Source organism: Spodoptera frugiperda, chromosome 20 (assembly GCF_023101765.2).
Source record: "Spodoptera frugiperda isolate SF20-4 chromosome 20, AGI-APGP_CSIRO_Sfru_2.0, whole genome shotgun sequence".
Classification (NCBI taxonomy): Eukaryota; Metazoa; Arthropoda; class Insecta; order Lepidoptera; family Noctuidae; genus Spodoptera; species Spodoptera frugiperda.
Window position 1 is genome coordinate 2609313 of NC_064231.1, and position 24804 is coordinate 2634116.

At 35.3% G+C, this 24804-nt stretch overlaps 1 protein-coding gene across 1 annotated transcript in view; it reads right to left on the reverse strand.

The window, feature by feature from the left end:
- LOC118280468 (ATP-binding cassette sub-family G member 8) overlaps positions 1 to 24804 on the reverse strand; it is a 55065-nt gene that overhangs the window by 8348 nt on the left and 21913 nt on the right. Inside the window, exons 2-4 of the mRNA XM_035600517.2 lie at positions 17714 to 17751; positions 1222 to 1289; positions 727 to 863 (exon numbers count right to left, since the gene is read on the reverse strand). Of these exons, the coding sequence (XP_035456410.2) occupies positions 727 to 845 (119 nt within the window). The 5' untranslated portion in view covers positions 846 to 863; positions 1222 to 1289; positions 17714 to 17751. The remainder of the gene's footprint in view (positions 1 to 726; positions 864 to 1221; positions 1290 to 17713; positions 17752 to 24804) is intronic.

Genomic DNA, 24804 nt, shown 5'->3' on the forward strand with positions numbered 1-24804 from the left:
ATACTAACATAGTTATAACGACTGCATATTTTTTTTTGAAGAGGACAACTCATCTCCTTTCGATGGAATTATAATTTGTATTGAAGTATCAAAGGGAAAATGCGAAATCGACTACTTTGTTCCGGAAAATGGCAAACGGACACACCATATGAATCAGAAGAACAAGCTTTAAAAAATTATATTTTGTACCTAGACTGCAATTATTAAAAAAATATTATTTGTCCTAGTAACTGATATAGCTAAACTATACTAAAAAAAATATTACATACCGTTTTGTTTGTTGGTTTTAAAAATATTCCCAAAGACATCGAAAATTTTGTCTCTGAAGAACTACCCAAATACTACAATCATCGCCTACGGCTTTATTTTATAGCGAAAATTGCCTTCGTGGGTGGTAACATACGCACGATCAGTGAATAGTCTAATAAGAGATAAGTATTTCTTTGCCATACAAGGTAAGATACTTTGCATGGCAAAGAAATGACTTCCACCTTAATGCCCTAAGCCACAAGTCCTACTTCCTACTGATAGTATCTGATAGTAGTATAGGTATACATATAGTCAAACGTCCAAATAACCCTTACGTTTGGCGAGGAAAATACTGACATGAAGCTGAAGACACTTGAGCTGTGCTGAAGGAAATCTACTTCGACAGTTTTGTCGAAGTTTATTAAAACAGAAAGTGCGAACCTTGAACTCCAAGTATCATAAAGCGCAAATATTCACCTGTATATCGACCACGCGTGCAGATCTTCTGAGTGCATCCCTCGATGGTCGTGCATCAGCGGGTTGGATGGCACGGAGTACCTCCGCTCCCCACCGAGACCCAGCGCCGACTGTGACATTTTTTGCCTCTATTGTACCTGGATTCGAAAAAAAGGTTGTTAAAAAATCTTCATTAGGGTGTTCACAAATGAGACCATGTCATGTAGGGGAGGTAAGGGATGGGCAGTAGACATGGGCACCCCCTTTTATTCTGCCAATTCCTTAATTTGGTAGTTTAACTGGCAAAACATAGAATCTATCGGTAGATTTGCCTACTAGAGATAGTATTTTGACATAAGCTCCATACAAAATGTGTCAAAATTCTATTTCTAGTAGGCAAATGTATAGATAGATAGGTTATTGGAATTGCGACCAGTAATTCCCAAAGATTTGATATTACGAGTCATAGAAGGATCAAAAATAATCTTTCTCTAGAAGTACTCGTAGTTTAGTTACCTGTGTCATTCCAGTGTGATGTTGTATTCTTTCTCCAGTTTACACATGATCATTCAACGTGATTGCATCTGAAACAAAAGATATAACTCCGTTAATTATTTCTATAAAGACCTACGAAACCATATTTTCTACAGGATCATCTGAATTCTGAACTCATAAAGAATCTGTTCAATCGATTTGTTTCTGTACTGATTTCGTTCTATTTTCTAAAAGACCTCTATATACATCTACTATAATACAACAGTACATAACAGTATTGGCATGTTCAGTTCACATGCCATTTCCCAACAGTGATCGACATTGGCCATATCCCGTACAAAACTGTCTGGCTGGTGGCATGGCGAATCAAAGGCCGTACTACGTTGCATCACCAACCGACCAGTTGACTAGTCGACCGGACGCACGCGCGACAACCAATCTACCCATCTCATTGTCGAAAGTTGCGAAATGTATGAACATGTCAACGAGCATTTGTTTTTTTTTTTAATTCAATTTTGTTAATATACGGTGTGATGTAATTTTAACGTGGACATAGTGGTGTGCAAGGTCATTGGTAAATCATTGTGCATAGTTTTGCACTTCCGCGTTACTGCATTACCATGGGGTGCCCACATCGTCGTCATTAGTTAAATTGTTTGTGCTCAAGTCTAGCGAAAATGTTCGATTGTCAAAGAGCAGAAAGACCGAAAATCTCTCAAGAAGAGAAGTTTTAATATTTTATCCAAGAAAGTGCATCTCACGGGAACTAACGCCATGCATAATATATCACATAAGCCCCATGCCTTGAACTAGACATCGATTATGTGGCAGTAAATAGAACCATTAACAAACCGTGGGACCCCTAGCACGGCTCATTGTTCCATAATTACGAAGATTCTGTTAATTGAACAGTGTTAACTAACATGATTTATTATTCTCGTCTATTCTAGCTTTAATTGGAATGACAACTTCATAGACGAGCAAAAACTTGAAGCAGTCGGGAAATACTTTGGAACATAGCATTTCGAATCAAAACACTAGTTGTTTTTCTTTTTTAACGTGTTGTCGAGCGTGAAAGCATCAGACACGATATTACTATAATCTTCAAAGGTCCAGTTACGGAGATTAGCGTCATATTTGCAATTTAATTAGCTCTGATCCGCCTCAATGATTTCATCACAATCACCATCATCAGCTTTACTACTATTGTAACATAGGTAATATCATTAGAACCGGTACCACGACTACCATTACCATAGCTCATTGTCTTTCAAGTGTCATTTCGGAAGTAACTAGATAGGCCCTCACCTAGTTAGATAGCGTGATGCGTGTTACTTGACGCTTTGCCTGTAAGAAGTTGCGTGTCTTTATGATAATTGCAGCCGGTTTTATTGATGAACATTGCATTGAGTAATGCCGCCTCTCACATATTGTATGGGATAAATAATGACGGAGATAACGAAGGGGAACCAACGCCATATTTTATTAATAGCTGTTCGGTAATTCTACATCAGTTCAGCGATTCGTCTTCATTTATTTTGTTCAGATTCCGGGTAATGTTTTGTGTGAGGTTTGTAAGAAATTGTTTACTGCCGCACTCAGAGTCATTTAATGATTACTTAAACTATTTCTTAGTAAAGATTTTGTATCGAAAACAATTGCTAAAGACTTGGTTAAGTAACCATTAAATGACTCTGAGTACGGCGGTTAGTTTGGTTTTAAAAAGGATTCGCTCTTTTATAAATGATGGTAAAAAATTTAGAAGTAATAATAAAATGTTAGGCAAAGTACCTATAGGAATTATACCTACTCCTGCTACACTCTGTGTGTAGGTATACCTCACAATTCGCGTCAGTGACTGCCCAATGACTGCAATAAAAACTAGCTTCATTATACATTCAGATTTAGTCATCTAATCCTTTATTTGATTCTATCTTCCTAAAGCAATCTGCATAGTTTCCATCTTGAGTAATTCAAAGATTAAAGCCTTCATGCACATATCCTTTTTGTATGTAGTTATTATGTAGCATGATCTTATCTGTAGTGTATGCTACCGACGCATGCGTAATAGGTGATCTTACCAAGTAAATGTTAAGTAGCCTGCCTACTTTGTACAAGTTTATTAAGGCCTTATTTAGGACTTTTATGCTCCTTGATTCTTGCAAGCTTTTATATTAAAAATGTAGACGTCTTTGCATGTCGAAATAAGTATTATGATAGTTAATTGTAGGAGATACGACTATCTTCTCAATTTGTGGTAAGTGGTAGGTGGTAGGCAACGGATGATTAAGCCTGAAGGTTGGTTGTTGTGGGTGTGGATCAAGATATCCCTTTGTATGTTAATTACAAGTAATTGAGTATTACATACACGACCTTCCATCCTCTGTTCTACTGGTGGAACCTTTGAAATGTCACGCGATAACTCATGCAGTAGGTATGCGTTCATTCAATTATTTTTTATAACTGCCGGTTGGCAGAACATTGGAGTCAAGTTGGAAATATAAAAAATAAAAATATTAACTTGGAAGCCGTAACGCTTATTGCGTTTATCTTTAACTCGATTGCCGCTAAAAGTAAGTAAAAGATGAGATAGCTAAGCGAAAAACGGACTAGGCGAAAGCAGGTGTTAGCGTAATGTTCCACACGCGCGACTCGAGGAAGCGAAGCAGCCTCCCACGGTCGCTAATGCTAGCCTGTCGGGTCTGGTGAATCCGCAAGGGTAAACCGGATCACAGTCACAGTCCCCGTCGTATCCTCGACGAGGTAGAGGTTTTTCCATCGCGTTACAAAACAAAAAAGAGAAAAACGGACGAAGAAATTATTAGCAACATGTTTAAATCTCACAAATTGTCTTTTTCTAAATTCACCATAATTTAAAACATCTGTTTAAATACGTCTGTGTTTACCTAAATCTCTTGTCTCAACTTCTTTCATTATATTGTCGTGTCTATAACATATATTCTAAGTATTGTCGTGTATATATTGTAAGTTGTCTAGAAATAATAATAAAGCATTGTTTTCAAATAAAATAAGTCAAGGTTGTGTGAAATTAACATTCTGTGCGAAGAAGTCGTTAACTTAATAAGTAGCAGTATCAGTATGCGCAGGCGCCACCCACATTACATAACTTACGTCCTCTAAATTCCTAAAGATTTTAGTTAACACTTACAACATTTGCGTGACCAATTAGTACTTAGTTTGTCGTTTTATTGCGAAATGTAACAATTTGAATGTACTGCAAAAATACTACATATAGACTTTGGAACATTACTATGGTCTCCTGAGTCAGCGCTATAAGTGCAGAGTAATAAATCGCATTAGACCTTTGCATTGTTAGGACTTGATTGTATAAAGAGTGGCGCCTGCGTCTGAGTGCCTAGGCACTATGAAATATTGCCAGGATTCAAAGCGTAGGCAGACGCCAGCGAAGTTATTTCTCCAGCAAATCATCTTCTGTAGCATTACAACGCAAATTCCATTCGCCTTATAGGTAATACGAATTAACATAATAAGATCGACATTATGGAAATCGTTAAATTCCATATCGTAAGCATAGTTCTTGTTGTTTTATTGTTTGCGCGATAATTGTGCACTGCAGACATTGAGAAATAGCTGACTGACGCCATGATAATCTACATCTGACATACATTGTCAAGCAAATAGGTAATCCGGTGCGCACAAAACGTCAGTGCGTGACTCTTGCGCACGCATTCTCTATTACGCCTTCAATGTTGTACGCAAATTTCTCTGTTCTCAAGTAAATGGGCAATGCGTGTATGAAGGCTATAGAGGCTTGGAACAGGGGCTATTTTTACCCGGGATGGCATGCGAACTGGGCGCATGGGGTCGCTGACCCGTCGCGCGCCGTACTCTATTGCACGTAGCCACTCTTCGTCGCAGAAATTGCACAAACAAAGGATAGAAAATTGAGACAAATTGATTTCGTGAGCTTTGATTATGGTTGAGATTGAAGAGATTCCATCTTCTGGCCTTTTTGAGCTGGGGTTTGTATTAAAGACAAGTAAACAAATATAACTGCAAACAACATCGTACTTCATAAGATTCCTTTTAAGTAATCTTAAGTTGTTTAGTTAATGGTTTTCAATGCAAAGAGTAAGAGGCAATATTTGATGAGTAATCGAATATTGCCTCTTTTGACCGGACTAGATTTTAGGAAGGGTATAATTTTTAATATTAAGTTAGAACAGGTACAATTCGATTTTTTAAAACTTAAAAAGCAGATCGGTGGATTTAAAACACTAGTAATATCATTAAAGCTTAAAACGGGATATTTACCATGTTTATCAGTCCATCCGTGATCATGGCGCTTGCAACAATGCCGAAATATCGGAAACTCACAAAAACTAATAAACATGGTAGGTAAATATCCCGTTTTAAGTTCTATTGATTTAAAACGGCACTGCATTCTAAGTAATAAACGTGTGGGGTTTAATCAAGAGATGTCAAAACGACCCTATACTAGCTAGACTTAGGCCTGTGTCATTAAAATACCATTGTTAATGGTGATAGAGGCCGGCTCGTGGCTAGAAGATTGATTGCCTGTTTCCATCCAGTCAGCCCGTTTCGATTCTCGCAAGAAACAAATCTAGGTATTAAATGAGAAGTCTAGATTTATCGTGTAACTGTCTGCTATATTTATTCGTGTGTAGTCATTATTACGGTTGTTTTTTTGCAGAACGGGGAAACATTTTTAGTTTTACACTACGTAGTAAGGGACATATCGTGAATGATTTTAATGATTAACCGACATACCGTAAATGATTTTAATGATTAACCGTGAACCGATTTTAATTATTATTGGTACAAAGATTCAAGATTATTCGCGATTTAAGATTTCGGCTATGATCGTCCCATTGCAGGGCAAAGGCTATCCCATATGCTCCTCTCTGTTTAAAGTTTTTAGCGGTCAGTCTTTGTCATACAAGTCGAGTTCATCCCGCCATCTCCATTTGGGACTGCCGCGACGTCCGTGGACGTTAAACGGGCTCTACTCAGTGGTGAGTTTTGCCCACCGCTCGTTTGACATGCGGCAGACGTGACCAGGCCAGTTCCACTTCAAGCTTGCGGCTTTATGACGAACGTCGACGATTTTACTTGACGTTAGCTAATACTAATAAAAAACATTACATGAATGAAGTATCAAAATTTTTATTTTTATCGAATTGAATGGAATAACGGAACGTGAAAACAACATCTGTGATCTAATCAGAACCAGGGGCAAAGACTACCATAAATATCACAAAGAATAAGGATCTAGAACACTAAGATTCCGCATTCTCGTAGGTACTTACCTAAGTTAAATTATTATTTACCCAGCAATACAGCTTGAGGTGTAAAATGTCACGAGTTATCGACAATAGTCATGACATATCTTGCTGTTCAGTCACGAGACACCTAGTACCGCTATGGCAATATGTTTCCATTATTGTATGAATTGTAATGCGCCTACGCACGTTACTGTTAAACTTGAACTTATCATGGGAACCGCATTCAACTTATATGCTCGTTAGATATATAAATGTTATTTTTAATGACTTTAATATGTCGTTGTGGTATCTAGTTTATGTTAATTAATTTAAAAGTTAGTGGAATAGATCTCTTTCAATTTCGTTAAATAGGAATTGTTGGTTATATGTGAGTGAGGTAAGCGGAGGCCCAATTACCCTTCTTTCCAATCTGTGCTTCCCCAAAAACCCTTAAATTTCTAACACCCAAAAGACCGGCAACGCGCTTGTAAAGACTGTATTGTTTCAGATTTTCATAGGCGGTGACGAATGTTTACCATCAGGCCATCAGTCTGCTCGTATACCGGCTTATACTATAAAAAGAAATATGCGACTCTAATATCCCGATACTCTAAAACCACTCAATTTGAACATACTCTCTAGAATAGTTCTGTCACAACACATTCTTAGAGATAGCACGATACTTAAATATGTACAACTTAAAATTGAGTGTTTTCAGTATTCGGGCATTTGTTATTTTTCCCTTTTGCCTTGTCTACGGTATATTTAAAGGTTTTTGATTAAAATTACTGATAACCGAGAAATGATTGCTGCTACGGTATCTCCATGCCCCATAAGTAAATGATGATCCATACAAACGGTACCTATATAATGTACTGTACAGAACCACAACGAAAAACGGTAAAACATATTCCGATTAAGAAGATATACTTAAGTAACAATAAAAAAAATCATACAACAATAGTAATACGCAATTATCGACTACAGTTACAAATTGTACCGAGTAAGTCGCATTACGTTACGCGTTACCTGCGCACGCGCAACTATTGAATAAATTAGAACATAACATCCGATATAATTCGTAACTGTTCCGGTTTTTAACTTCTAAGGTTTCGATCGTTACTCGCGATGCTTTTCGAGAATTCGGTTATGTTTCAAAACCGTTCACTTCACTTATGCATAAGTACTTTATAGGAGTATTTGTGTCTGTGTGTGTGTCATCAATCATGGAACATGAGATCATGTTCATCATCGCTATATTTATCATAATTTTATTCTATTTGTGCTCACAAATATATTTTCATGATAAATAAATAATGATGATATATAAAAAACCTATGTATTTTTCATTAGTAAAAAATAATAGGGAGTAGGAACGCCTACTACCACACGCAGAGCTGATTGATAGACTGAGTGCTCCGATTCATAATATTGAGATTGAAATAGACAATCACTTGATCATCTAGGCATTCACTTTAAAAATTCAAACATGTTTATTCGCCACAGCCGATACTTATAATTTTGTGTCGTTTAGAAAGAAGAAATCCTTTCAATGCCAACACTCTTACTGTAGCACTGTTCCAATGACGAGACTGTTAAGTGGGCAGAATACCTAATTTATGTATTTTCAAAGTCCTTTTGAGTCATCCGTTTCGAACTAAGCATAAAGATATTCTTGGTATTTCCTGAGTAAATAAATAAAGCTTAGGTAAGACACAACCACATTTTTTACCAGGTATTAGCTAGTTGGGAAGATTTAGGGTTTTTTTCCATCAGAGATGAGCTGTGCTACGTTGTTGCTGTAGATGCTTTTGGCTTCCACCAATCATATTTATTGGTACATAGCTTAGCACTGCTGGAAACGGACTCAGCTGAACTATATTTTTATCAAACCATACTTATTAGCGTTAAACTTTTAACCGCGTACATTGCAATTTCTGCACAGGTAGGTACCTATTAGTACATACTACTAGTACAATAATACATTGCAATTTCTGCATAGGTACCTATTAGTACAATAATAATTAGCGTATACCACCAATATAGTAATTCATAAGCATTAATTTTGTAACTTGTCTTAAAAATCACAGCACACGTGGTCGCTTCAAAGTGACACGAACGCCCTCTGCGTTATAATTGCAGAGATATGAAGGCATGCCCGCATAACAGGCCACGCTGCTCAGCTGACTCATGTAATATACCGGCTAAACTTTATACCGTTATTTCACCGAATACCCATTGCATTTGTTACTGGTATGTTATTAATGTAGAAGGTATATTCTAGTAGATATTATGAACTTTATCTTAAACAAAATTAGCGTTAGTTATCATTATCTTGTCCTATTTTGAGGTTCTATCACATTCTTGGTAATTTTTTCTTTAACTTTTTAATTTTATTTACTTATTTAATGTTCATCACAAAAATAACAGTGAATAGCCGACTGTCTTAAGGCAAGGCATTAAATCTTTAAGGTTTTCTGCGAATTATTTTGTCTTATCGTTGTTTAACCAGTGCTTATACTGTTTATCTTCTGTTGTTATTTTCCACACTAACGCCATATTTAAGTGCGTTATTTTTTAATCTACTTTGTTCTTCACACCGGTCGAAATGAGCGTTAAGGTTGAACTCATTTCTAGCAAGCAATGTGTTGGCACGTCGCTTCGTCTTTATTAAAAAGAAAAGATTGCTGATAAGTGGAACGAAGTGAGATTGATTGTTTGCTTGAGAGATTTCATCTAGATTGAGTTTTCTAACACTTATTGTTTCAAATGTTCGTAAATCCATTAAATCGGCTTTTTGTGTGGTAACAGAACGAGGTTTATACATGATATAAAATTTAAGCGACACCACAAATGACAGTCGATTATGTATTTCTACTACACCTGTATGCCACAACAACATTGTAGAAAAATATATAGGTACCTACGGTAGCGGAACTGTGGAAATCATTTTGATTACATTTATTTCATAAATCCTAGACTATAAAGTCCTAAGGTCTTTGTACTTATGCCTATTGCCTATGGCAAATCACATGCATAATTTTATAGTTACCTACATGAGCACATCACACTAGACAGATCGACTATTTCTAAGTACCTATTTCTCAAACGAAATGTTCTAACATTTTGTCAATAAGTACTAGATTTTAAGAGACAAAAATAAATGGTTGTAATAAGTAAGTAAGTATTCCCATTATAAGAAACATACATTATTTGCAATGACACATACTAGCTTACTCAGTTATGAAGTCATTTTACAGAGCGTCGCATGCGCCGTGTGAGATATGGCTTTGCAGTTTACATCATGTAGACACAAATATTAGCTTACTTTATCTTAAAACAGATTTATGAAACTAGAGCCTAGCTCTACTTTAGTACTACCTAATAATAAAATGAACAGTACCCTTAGTACGAGTTTACTTACGTTTGCCGACTCAAATGAACCTACCAATCAGAGCGACGAACACGCCCTCGTTTCGATCTCGTTAACGTAAAACAAACTCGTACTAAGCCCTCAGATTACTTTATAAAAAAATGGTCCTTGACCAGAAAATGGTTGGGAACCCCTGATTTCGATAGTACGAAATTTCGACACAATCTAAGTGGACTTACGAAAAATCTAAAATATATATGATTGACCCAAGTATCTCTGAAATTATTACAAGTACTGTAACTGTGTTTAAATTGAGTATAGATATTAATATTGACATAGATTGGTATAAATCTAATAGCATTTCATGACTAAGAAACATGCCTAGTTTACCAGAGAGTACACCTAGTTTCAGCTCAAAATTAATAGGTATTTAACACAGTGAGAAAAAGAAAAAAATACAAATGAAGCTAGAAGCTCTATGCACTCCATCTTCGGCCACATCTTCGGTTCGCCGTTCTGGTAGTAAGCAAGTTGGAAGCCAAACGCAGACTTATCAACGTTAAAAAAAGAAGCACTAGTAACTGTACCTATCTCAAAATGGCAACCCTACAATAACAAGTAACAACCAAGGAAATATTGAAAGACCCGTAACGACATAATGAATCAACAAATGCGAAAAAGATGGAGGCTACAGTGCTACAGTGCAATGTAAAATTGCTTACAAAAGCACGACCGTTAGAAATCCATGGTATTACTACCATTGTCAACAGTTCGCACGATAGGAACACTTGAATTAAAATAACATTAGCCATCTATCTAATTTAAAAACAATGATATTAAAATTATGACATGGTCATCAATTCGGCCAGCTGTGCTGATGTGGACTTCCAAGATTGAAGGTCGTGAAAATTGAGGGCGAGCTTTATTTTTATTTTTTATGGTTAAGCCGGTAAAAGTGACGGCGGGACGAAGTCGTCAGCTATGACAAGGATTGGCCGCAAAAAAGCTTTAAACAGAGAGGAGTGGAAGGAAAGTAGGGAGGCCAGTGGGACGATCATGGCTGAAATCAAAATCATGGCTAAGCAGACGGATCACATTATGGTCAGCAATCACCGCCACCCATGGACAACCGAAATATCAGATGCGTTACAAGTGCGTTGCCGGCCTTTTGGGGGTTAGGAATTTAAAGGTTGTAATCGGGTATAGGGACGTTATACGTTTTCTGTGAGGCCGTGGTAACACTACGGTTGAGCCGAAGAAGCATAGCTCTCCTACAATAATTATAGATGCTCGTGTTTAATTTAATGTTATTAAAAAAAATTATCTAGATACATATTATTATGAATTTAAATAAATAAATGAAAAACAAATCTGATGTAACTAATGAGATTATTTGAAAAGTTAATTGAATTTTAAACACATCATTCAACTTTCAACATTTTTTTAATTTCTTTCTGCGTTAAAATATACAGAATATGGGCTTTTTTATTTATTGAATTTCTCCTGATTGCAAAGTGATCATTAGCATATGATTTCACTTTCATATGCACGGCATATTAGTATTTGCATATGCAAAGGAGCGCCTAACCATGTCTGACTGCCATTCATTCCATTACATAGCTTTAATAAATAAACCGATAGCGGATATACCTAAATATTTGATTTATTTATTCTTTTTAACTTTTACCTACCCATTTTGAGTTAAGGCCCCACTGTCGTCTACACCGCCCAGACTTCGATTCGAAGCGAGTTCATTTCTCGCACGGAGCAACTCTTTGTGTGATCCACAAATTGTTGTTTCGGGTCTGGGTGTCATGTGCATGTGAATTTGTATATTTGTAAACGCACCCACGACACAGGTTAAAACCCCGTTTAAAAAATAAAACAAAGAATTTAAGGCATAGCGTTCAGAATAATGACTTTAGGGAACTCGGAATTAAGAAAAACACAACAAAGAGAAGAAACTAATCTTGTTAGATACTATTACCTAGAAAATAATCTTGTAAAAAACCTATTCAGTGCGAAGCTTTAATCCACACTTACTGAAATTAAGTCAAGGTTACACACATAACGAGAGAACTGTTTGCGGTTTCCAATAATTCATGTTCAATTACCAACCAAAATATAATAATGTCGAACCGCTACCGTCTAAAACTTGAACACCTTATTCTCAATAGTATTGCACAAGCGAAAATATTATTCATTTTGAAGGAATGTCGCCATTGCCGTACCGGACACTATCAATGAAAGGAAACGTATCTAGAAATTAATATACAACCAAATTGCCACTTCCTTCCATTAATACTTGTTATTACTGTGAATTATGTTCAGACAGACTTCTGAACTTTGCCTAATTGTTGGGTGTAACCTAAAATATAGGCAAATGTTGAACATTTACGCTAATTTCCATCTGTTATCGATTTCCCTTCGTTTTCCTTGAGAACTTGCTTCGTTTTAAAGTCAAATACGTGCTTACTTTAAGTAGGTACTTAAGTATTTTATTGGCTTTGCCCTAGTTAGAATTGGCTACTTAGACTTAGGTAATACTTACTAAAATAGCTACAGGTGTAGTTGCTAACGTAGACATGCTTAAATTGGTCTATTGGTGTCTATAGACATTGACCAAAATACCGATATATTCGTGTAATAAATAGTGTTATGTTCAATAAAAAAAACGCGGTAGATACTTTAGTTTCAATACTTTCTTAAGACATGTTCACTCTGCGTTTAAATAAAACAGAAGCTATTATATCATAGTAAAACTATCCAGTAACAAAATACAAACCTAAACTGTACTTAAGAAGGCAAAGAAACGCAACCACTAGCTTTTCTTTTCATTTTGAAGAACCCCTATAATTTTAAAAGAAAGCCTATTATATTTATAACTATAGTCTAATTTTAAACGTAATGAATTACGTTACTAATGAATAGTATACTTGTATCAGAAAATATTTATCAAGAAATGGAAAAGATAAACCCTATCTATACTATACTGCTCCCAAGCGTAGTTACCAATAAACATTTCAAAATGATACAGAAAATATTAGAGAGAAAGGTCCAACAATTACGTTAACTGGCTACCAATCACAAACCTTCTAATTTCTAACTGTTATCCTATGGCCATTTTGAAATCTGACACTTTTGACCCCACAAAGTTAAATCCTATACGATTATCTATGGGCGCAGTCACGCGAACCAGTAACGGCTTAATCAACGGTTAGGAAACTTAACTATCAGTTCCGCGGATTCTAATAAAAACTTCAAGGAGCCTTGTAATTACGTGTTAGGGATGTGAATGGCATTTCGGTTCTGGTTTCGAGTATAGGAATAGTGTTGTGTGGGTTTCGGTTATGGATTTGAAATTGTTGCGGATAAGACATTAGTGTGGAATAATTTTATTTAAAAATTTTGGAGTTTTGAAGAATTTAATGACTAAAAAACGAAAACAAATATTTGCAAGTTACGTTTAGACTCCAACCGTAATTAAAACCTTAATTTATTCAGAATTCGGTTACCGATTATACCGATTTTTATCCAGAATGTCCAATACTTTTGGTTACAATTACGGATCTCCTTAACATCCCTAGTAATTACCAAATTACACTGATTACCTAACGGTGTTCCAACGTGAGTGTAAGGAATGTATTTACACAAGTGGGTCGATTCGCGGGCTTTCTAAGCCTATTAGTCTACCAGTCTGCCACCGACACAATGTCTAGCTAATTCTCATACATGTATAGGAAATCGGTTAGATAAAGTTGATGGAATTGTGCGAAAAATCGTTATTGTGAAATGTTATTAACCTTCTGGTAACATTCTACAAGTCCTACTGGACTTAATGTCCTATGTTCATGGTTAGCAGTGTGTGTGGGTGTGTGTGTGTGTGAGAGAGAGAGAGAAACAAAAGAAAAGAGAGAGAGAGAGAGAGAGAGAGAGAGAGAGGAGAGAGAGAGAGCGAGAGTGAGTGAGTGAGTGAGAGAGTGAGTGAGTGAGAGAGTGTGTGTGAGAGAGAGAGAGAGATATTCGAAATGAAGATTCAAGTTGGGTTAAAAAGATAGAAAGCATAAAACACTATCCCAGTACTTAAATAACGTTGTAATACCAAAAAACAATAAACATTGTCGAATCATTTTGCAAAACAATCTTGTAACATGATTATATCGAGCTGTGTCACAATCACAATAAAATAAATTGTCTTATTAACTTTTACGACAGAACGAGCTGATCGATCGGTAAAATTATTAGAAAGAAAATAATCGTAAAGAATCGTCATTAGTCATTACGTTACAAGCAGTAATCGTTGTCTGATTCGCTTTCATTCGATTTAAAAAGCTTGATCATCGAGTGACAATCGATAAGGCTGAAATTAAATATTGCCAAATCGATTCATTCACTTGGTTTTTGCTAAATTTCAAGTTCCATTCTGCGATTGGAATGGGTCAACCAGTTTTTGTGTGGTGCGACTGGTGAATTGCCACATGCTACTATATTTGTATTAAGGTTTCAGTAAGGTTCTAGTCCAAAGGATCTATTCGGTTAGGGTTATGAGTAATTAAGTAATCTAGGAACTTTAAAAGTTAGAGACAGGTATATTTATGTGAACCATTAAGGACAAATAGGAGGTAAATGCATTTTCAAAACTAGGAACATTGGCAGACTCTACGCTGCAGCCGAAAATTAAAAAAAAAACAGCAGTTTACAGCTACTTACAAAGACACTGTTTTCATTAGATAGAAGATTAAATAATTAAATGCATAATTATGTATTTATTTTTAGTATTTTAAATGTTTTAGTATAGTATGTTAATATGGGCTTTCTTTATTTGATGTAACTGAATAAATAAAAAAAAGTAGACTAACCCAGTCACAAAAAAAAAACAAAATATTTGAACGTAAAATCGTATGCATTTCTCCATACCAATAACAATTCCTCTAGAATTCAAAACAGCTTACAGAATGCGAGAGCGAGAGCTGCATACATTAGAACTCAGTGGTTAAGATATATACTACTGCAATAACTACTGCCGATACAATCCAGGACAAATCCGGGGAAACTCGTACGGTCATCGACCCTGACCTCCTGGCTAACCAACAAGTTTACATATGCACATAAAACCAGATATTTTATTCAGAAAACTTTCGCTTTGTCCGCCTATCAGCTTTACTAATATGTTTGTAAAATGTTATCTCAGAAGTAACTGTTTATATTTTGATGTTGATCTTTTAAGAGATCTTAGATTAGATACTCTAGATTTTTACAAGCTGTTTAACTGTAAACATGAAAATTACAGAATAAAACGGTTCCCCATAATATGAGGCGGACATAGGACAAATGTCTATTAATTTAATATGTATACCCTCTCTTTGCCAATTACTTACGTTCTTCCAACATTTTTCCGGACTCCATAATTTCTGTGGTACAATTTATAGTAAAAATCTCAATAAATGCAATTGAAATATAATATAACGAAACCAGAACCTCAGCAACCTTAGTACGAGTTTGCTTTACGCGTTCGGTACCTACTCTGATTAACCGATTCTGACCTGGATTGCTTATGTACCTACATATCTCCTCTATCTATAGCTACTATTAAGAAAATCGGCCTGTGTTAAAATATTTCTAAAACATATTAAAAACAAGAACTTTCTTCGTGAATGTTACAAACATAAGCAAATTCCATGTGAAAGTAAAAGTTGTGATATCTATCGTTATTACTAAATATCTGACACCGTCTGTGTCTCGTAATGTGTCAATTAAAAACAGATGTTTTATTTATCAGTAGATAAAAGGCAGGCAATTTTATTCCGTTTCAACAGAAAAATAACTAATCTAAAAGTTAATCTAATAAACGCGCCGACATCGCGCAGCCTACGCACGCTGCTCATAATGAAGAGTCCCTCTATGACTCGAAACTAGTAGAGCTTTTCTCCATTAATTTACATGAGTAACCATGTACATGTGTTTTAAATAATATGTAGTATGTCTCACGATAGTTGTAATAAAACTAAACTGACTAAAAGGAGAATTTAGTGGCTATTGTTTTGTTTATTCAAACGCAGTGAAAAGTATATTATAGTAAAGGCCAAAAAAACATAGATGATGAAGACTATGAAAACTAGATTTTTTTATACAAATTAGGATCGATCACAATACATTTTCCTCAGAGTCCCAGGCAATGGCTGCCCATGTGCCCATGGTTTGACAAAACTCTTTTGATCTTACTAAATCTAAGCACGATGCTCTGATAAATGACCATCTTTTTACGGGTAAATAAAAACCGTTACTTATTATCTCATTCACAATCACAGAATGAACTTCGTAACACATAATTACATAGTTCACCAATTTCCTTCCTGAACACAAGCGATCCATTGCAAACTCGCTCACTTGATCACTTCCTACAAAACGTAACGTCACACTCGAGTGCACTACTCGATTCTCGATTGAACGATAAATCGATAATCGATACAATTATCTCACTTCTCGTGAGATTTACTACGGCATTAAATACTGGGGTATTATTATTTTACGCATAGCAATCTGTTAATGGATATAAGAAAGTATATATGTAATTAAATTTCTTTGTACTGATGGCTATTTAGATTAATGAGTTAAGTGCTACATAGTTTTATTGTATAGGATTTATCTTAAGAATTTATATTGTAAAGCTTGATTGGATTGCAGCGTCCATGTTGCATTTGTAATGTTAAGTATTTATTTAAATTAACTATCCATTAGTAAGCGTCTTGGATCTTTTCTAGTAATTTAAAGACATATTTTTTCCTAATAACTATTGTGAGACACACTACATTAACTAAAAATCAAGGTTTACTCCCGTAAATATCTGGAGAAAAAGCTCTACTAGTTTCGAGGCCCAGAGGAATTCTTGATCATAAGCAGAGTACCTACGCTGCGCGATGTCAATTTTATTAATGTCAAAACATAGTTTATTGATATCAGCAGCCAAATCTTTTCAATAGGTATGGTAATTGCTATAAAGAAATATCTTATATACTTATAATATGAGCCCAGCCAAGTGCTTGTTTTCTATTTCAACTAATCAGCTTTAAAACGTATATGACTATGCAAGTAATAGTCAGTAAAATAAACCTGCTTTTAAACGTCATTTCATCGTCCATAAATGCACATAAAATGAGCTCTCATGCCTAGTCAGCTAAACATAACTAATATCTTGTTAAACGTCTTGTTTGTGAATGTAAATAATTTAATCACTTTTATTGCAAGTAAAAGTTAATAGATTTATTGGAAACTCTCTTCTTTAGTTTCTAGTTTTAAACTTTTAAAATATCTTATTTTTATTTATTATAACTTTCGTGAGACATACTAAATTAATTATTATGTTATCGGCTTACTCAGTAGTGCGACTGTCGCTGCGTTATATGAGTCTCAGTCGAGTTCATCATTAAACAGTTACGTGATAGCATAATAATTAATACACAACTACACACAACGTCACGCCTTTTTATCCCCGAATGGTAGACAGAGGTGCACATTACGGCACGTAATGCCGCTATACAATGTACACCTACTTTTCACCATTTGTGTTATAAGTCCCATGTAATAGGGGTGAGCCTATTGCCATATCCTGGCATAATAATTAATCATATTTTTTATTTAGATAGAGACGTGCAGTTAATAAACCATTGCTTGATATGAGTTTCAATATAATAGGGACAAACATATCGCCTTAGACCGGGTACAATTCTAGGCTCTGCGCTATTTTGCAAAAGATCTATTAAATCCAATTTTACTTTATCTAGAATCTAATTCAAAATCCTTATGTTTTTAACCGCATTTATTTCCTTTTTTTGTCAAGGAATAGAAATCTCTTATCAAAAAGGTAAGTACTCACATTTCAGAACAGCAGAGAGAACATCCAAATCGAAAAATCTGCAAAGAAAACAAAAGAAAGGTTTAGTTAGGTAAAAGCATAAAACAAAACAAGGCACAGGGAAAGGAAATCGATAATTTCGTGAAAGCAGTCAGAGTTACATATAATCAATGAATTCGTAATGGTCACGCGTATGAGTACGCGATTGTACTTACGACTTACGAAGTTCTTATCCCAGCGTGGAACTAATCCTCAAACAAGCCTTATGTATTACGTCAACAGCCTACTATTACTACACACCTAAGTTTTCTACCGTAAAACACAAAACTATGCATATTTTACCACTTTCCTTTTTGTTAAGAAAGTGACAGGAAACTGGATTTTCTATTTCTTTTAGTAAAATTCTAATTCGTGTTGAACTTAATGGGACTAGTATAATGTAAATTGTGTACGCAATTTCCTTGTAAAGCGAAGCTATTGTAAATCAATTTTAATATAAATAAAATAGATAAAGTATTTAACTACATAATAAACACATGGAACGCTATAAAACATTCAAAACTGAAACTTTCTATGTATAATTTCCCTAGGAAATTTATAAACTTATGGTTGTTGATATTTTCCAGTTACATGTATATAAAACTCATACATTACTGAGTGATTGACTGTCTGACTGACTGACAACTTACATCCAAAACTACTGGACCTAGAAGTTTATTTAACTCGTCTAATGCCCAAAAGTTATACCTACCTACTTTACGATACACGATATTGTACTATTTCCACCTAAAGAAAATCGTTTTTTTACATTACACGAAATTTTATAGTTTGATTTTAATTTATAAAAAGTCTTATGTTGTATATAGTGTCAAAGATATGTAACTCAATTCATTTTACTACGATCAATAATTGACTTAAAAGCACACTAAAGCTCATAGTATCAATTCTAAATAATCCAATCACAGTATAAACTACACACCAAAGTCATTTTCCTAATAATAAACAAGAGTGTTTACTCAACAAAGATTAAAGAGGTTGATTCAGCGTTCGCCAAAGCAAATTGCCATCTCGGAACCGTGTCTTGTGATTTCATGCCCTAACAACATGATCTAGTCTACTTTACTAAAGAATGTCGGACTCTTGGACTCTTGAGCTAAATTCCAAAGTAAATTGACCAAAGGACTGAAATATTGTGATCGTAAAGATAAAGATAAAGATATATATGGTTGAAAATTCTGATTCTGAGTCAGTCTGACTGAATCATCGAAATAACGTCACACCTTTTATACCCGAAGAGGTAATCAGAGGTGCACATTACAGCACGTAATGCCGCTATACAATGTACACCTACTTTTTGTTATAAGTTCTATGTAATAGAGGGTGAGCTTATAGCCATATATTGGGCACAATTTCAAACTTCGTGCTACGACTGAAATTTTTTTTTCGAAAAACTCAGCAGCACTTTGCCTGACCCGGAAATCGAAACCGAGACCCCTTGTGCGGCCGTCGCACTTACGACCACTCGACTAACGAGGCAGTCGTGCAGAAACCAAGTGTTGTTGTAAAATAATATTTTATTCAATAAGTAACTCTTTAATATTATAATGTAGTATAACATCTAATCTCGCTATTGTATTTATATTGATTATTAATTTGTAATGTTTACTGTTTGACATTCATTAGTTTATTATGTAAAGCTAGGAATTAATTATTATGTAGGTACTAGTTACCTACATAGTTAAAACACAATGCAAATTCTTATAGGAATTAAAAAGATATAAATAAATATACTCGCGCTACATAACAATAAATACTTTCAAACATATCATAATACACATCATATTTTTAAGTTAATATTGACTAATATTTATGTCGAACTTCATCAAAACCCTTACATTACTAACCCTCAAAAAAGCCGGTAACACACTTATAACGCCTCTGGTGTTTCGGGTGTCCATGGGCGGCGGCGATTGCTTAATGCTTACCATCAGGTGAGTCGTCTGCTCGTCTGCAGGCTTAAATATAAAAAAATCTAAATCCACTCAGCAGTTTTTGAGTTCAACACCAAACAATCATCATCGTCATACAAACTGACATTATCAATCAGTTATTTACTCTGTAATCGACACCAAATCAGATAAGCACCACTTAAAGCTTACAACTATGCTAATTTATTCTTGCAAAAACATGATGATAAATGCTAACTACACGAAATAGCTGTCATTAAATGAATAATTAAAACGCACCACTATTGTGAACTATTACTAAAATATTATTTCACAATACGAATATTCATACGCAAATAGCATTTAGATTGAGCAAGAAGACATTAGATTTATCAATCAACGTGCCATACCTACGTCAACCGGTCTGCCTATGAAAATGAGATTAATCTTCTGTCATAGACTGAATGATTGATTGTCATTGGATAATCGTTGAACCAATTTATTGGGAGGCTGTTACAACATTTCTTTATCTTCAATGTGCTGACGACATAACCTTTTACTTTATAATTGCTTATTCAAAGTACCGGAGAATTATATCTAAGTGTAGGTAGACCATCAAAATCTGTCTTTTTGAGTTTATCCGTGATCATGGTGCTTGCAACAGTGCCGAAATATCGGAAACATGAAATTGAAAAACATGGTAAATATCCCGTTTTAAGTTCCAATACTAGTATCAAAATCTCCACTGTAGATTCTTGCTGAAGAAAAATAAGTTGATCAACTGCGTTATTTAGATATACGACATGAGCCTATTGCCTGTGGACTATCTAGCGGGTTACCGGGGTTCCGGCTTGGTTTTTAGCCAGTAAGATTGACACGGGGTGGTTTGTCTCGCCCAAGATGAGAGAAGTAAAGGATGATTTTCTCTCCTCAAGAAAAATGTCTATTGCCGGACACTATTACAAATTCTGTGCTAGATACTAATACAAACTAAGAGTTTTTGAAAATGAAACCGATTCTCCCCCATCAGTCGCGCTTGCGATTACTTGACCACTGAAGCAATGGAAAATCAGTGAAATTTCACTTGTAATTTAATTAATTTATTCAATTAATCGGTTTACTTCCAATCGAGATATCGATATCTCTTTGAGCAGGTACTGAATGTAAATCTATAAATTAGTTTACCAATACGACTTGACTGAACTTACAGTGCAGATGATATCAAAACTGCAATCGCATCGTATTAGTATGTACATATATTTGATAATGAAACACGCATTATTATTCCAATACTTGGTTGTTTATTACATACATACATAACCTCACGCCTTTCTCCCATGGGGGTTGGCAGAGACAATGAAACGCCTATTGCTACTTATCTTACATATTTCTTTCGCTACATAAACAGTCATCAGTCTTTTTATCGTCTATTAATACCCATTTTCGCCTATTCTGTAATGAATCTCAAAGAACGTACCCTTGTAGATAGGGATTAACTTTTCGCAGTTATATATCTAATAATAAATAGCTTAACCATTATTTAAATGGTCTTTCCAACAAACATCAATAAACCACTCAATCACCAAGAAAGTTACATTTTATATTCAAAACACAACCTCCTTTTAATCACACCGTTTAATCTCGTAATGTTTACAATTAGAACATAAAATCATCAATGTGTACAGCAAATCACTCAAATGGAGCAGTCGGGCATCAAACGGCGACTAGTCACGATATAGAACGACATATTGATTCACTTGCACGAGAATACTAGCTGAAAAACTGTTAGTATGTTACCGATCTGATCATTAATGTCTTTGCAATTATTTCGTAAATAACCGAAGACTGTTTTTTGATCTTTATAAAGATTTATAGTCAGTTTCAATTGACATACAACCTACCTATTTGTCTGTACAATTATAAGTTAGAATTTTGATACCTAGACTAATAAATGAGATTGGAGTATCTGTTTACATGCATTTGAATAATACATGCGATACATACACCAAAATATTTATTTTACTATGTTTGTCTGTCTGTCTATTTGTTTCAACTAATTTATGAAATGGCTGGACCGATTCCAACTGGACTTTTATTAGTCACAAAATCCGTAATTCAAGCGAGCGAAGCCGCGGGCCGCCAGTGGGTATCAGTTAGTATTTTATATAGAACCTATGTTATTCTATCTGTGGTTAGCAATGCTACAGGCTGATATAGGCTCACGGCCTCACCAATAAGCAAATCTTTTTTAGCGGCCGAGGGTCCGAAAGTGGACTAAACGAGTGTCCGTCACGAAACAAGGCAAAATAGGCACTGTTAACATTGGTTCAGACATACTGTGTTTTTAATAGGTGCTATATAGGTATGTAGGTGATTACCTATTGGCTTAGTAAATACATTTATTCTACAATTATGCGCCCGCATCGTAGTTACAAACGTTAATACACCTACGTAATGGTTATTTTAAGTTATTCTATTGTGCTTCGATCCTTATATGAACACTAGGATATTTAAGTAGACATATACTTCAATCAATATATGTTCACAAGTGATTCTGTACACAAACATTAATAATCTTTTTTGTCTAGGCACCTTGATTAACGAATCCTCGGGAACTATTTGAAGCCTAAATTGCCTTTGCTGTACCAAGGTTCCCAATTCCCGACTCCCCAACAACCCTTGAAAGACCGGTAACGTACTTGTAACGCCTCTGGTTAAAGAAGCCTCTCTCAAGTGACATGGGCGGCGGCGATTGCTTACCATTAGGTGATCCGTCTGCACATTTACCGGCAGTTATATTTCTTAAAAAAAACCAAGGACGAAACGATAACGTGGCAACTACTCTAAACAAAGTTTAAAATAAAAATAATGAAGACTATACTAACACATTTATTTAACTAATTTAATAAATAATGTAAAATGATGCGAATAAATTGCAACAATAAAACTATTTACGTTATGCGCAAGAGTCGTCGACACGGCACGCGGTGTTCAGTCGAGTAAAATTTGCACATTGGCGATAATTAAAATTATACTCCATTATGTGGGTCAAGATTACAATCAAAGAGGTTTGTGCAACATCATATTGTGACTGCAGCGTGCAACCATCGTTCACATCACTATGTGATTTGTGTGAACAGGATCTTTTATTACCTAGTTCGAAATTTTTAAAATAAACTACTTTAGTATAAAAATTACAAAAAAATAATTACAGGTCTCAAAAGATAATAAACCGGAGCTGCGGACTGCCAAGCGGGTCACCAAGGCTCTGGCTCGATGAGTAGAAGTAGGAGCGAAGTGATGTTTAGTCAATAAGAGTCTAACACTCCATAGAGAAGCCATTGGATGATATTCCCCCCTCAAAAAATATGCATCAAAAGATATTAATACATTTCGCCTTACCGGAAGAAGGCGGAAGAAGACATTGTATAATTTTCTCCCTTCAAAAATATGCCTCAAAAGATATTAATACAATTCTAAAGACCATCTTAGACTCATGTAGCGGGTTGCAAATAGGAGCGCACGACGGCGCTTACGAACAGCGCCGATTAGCTCCGGATGAATAAACAACACGATTGCCGCTTTTAACGTAATTGGAGTATTAGTGGCTAGCAATCGTGGAACAGAAGAAAAATGTCTTCGATTTGAAAAGTAAATAAACTCACGCATACATATGCATGTGCAACTTGCGCTTTTATTCGGTTGATGACAATGATTGAGAGCAATTGTACGAGGTTGGAATAGTTTTAAATAAATGATTAGATTTTTGTAGTGGTCACGAATATGGTTACTGTTTTTTTTTTCTTAATTTACTAGATTCTGCCAACGGCTTCGCCCGCGTTCCAATATCCCACCTTGGACAATGCAAAAGGGAGTCTCAGACCCTTACTGACTAAAAACCACCCCCTTGGAGCCGGAGCCCCGGTAAGCCTACTTAGGTAGTCCGCAGCTCCAGAATGGATGTATACGTTTTAATTTCACCATGTCCAAGAGTGGTATTTTTGTTTCGAAAAAAACTGGTTTGAGTGAGATTATAGTAGGTTGTTAATGACAATAATATTTATCAAGTGTATAGTATACTAAGTGAGTGCAATACTAAAGGAAAAAACATAAATTAAGCAAGAATTTAAGATTATATGACTGCAAAAGTTAATTATATATTTTCCTCCAATTACATCATTACGTAATAAACCTGTCTATTTTAAATAACCTGATTATTTACTTAACTTGACATTTTCATATCACGGACTCAGATCAGCTGGTTTTCGCTGAACACGGTCAATTTCTTAAGTGGTCGACCCCTTTTACATGGTCAATCAAACCAGAAAACATGATGATTCATTTGTTAGACACAACATTCTTTATCAGACATAACAAATGTATGTCTGAAAGAAATATACTGTAACAATCATGCCTGAAAATTTAAGATAGTTAAATATCTAACTCAATATAATTGAACAAAGACCAAATCAAAAGGATATTTAGATGTATATTAACTTATTTTTTTCAGCGTGGAAAATTATCCAATGACTTCTCCCGCTCTGGAGAAGGCGAGAGGGAGTATCAGACTCTTACTGACTAAAAACCACCCCGTTCGCCTACTCCTGCTTGTCGAGCCGAAACCTTGGTAAACCCGCTAGGTAGTCCGCAGCTCCGGATATGTGTATGTGTATTTACTTAGGAACTCTACAAGACAATGTAAAGGCCAATCTCATGTTTAAAGACTTCTTTAATCGAATCACCAATTAAAACAATATTAAGGAACCATTAGAAATGTGCGTCGATTAGTGACACAGTTACCTTGACCGTGTATAACCTCGTGTGAATGTTATTAGCATAAGAATCGAACCCGATATGCATCGCGTTCACACGTCTCCTCTCGTATAGTAAGTTAGCAACCATCATGACACCATAAAGTGATGATTCATCAAATCAAATTGACTTTTTATATTGTCTTGTTAGATATACATATAGAAGATGTTATTTAAGTAAAGTTGTATAGAAAGATGTTTTATAACGGTGTGTGTGGTATATTGGTAAGGGTAAACGAACTCTGATAAAACTGTAGGTATGTATGACATTTGGTGTGCTTGTTATATTTAAGCTAACTGTTATTCAATACTTTACTTATTACACTTGTATATCTAAATGCCGTTCCTTAGTCTC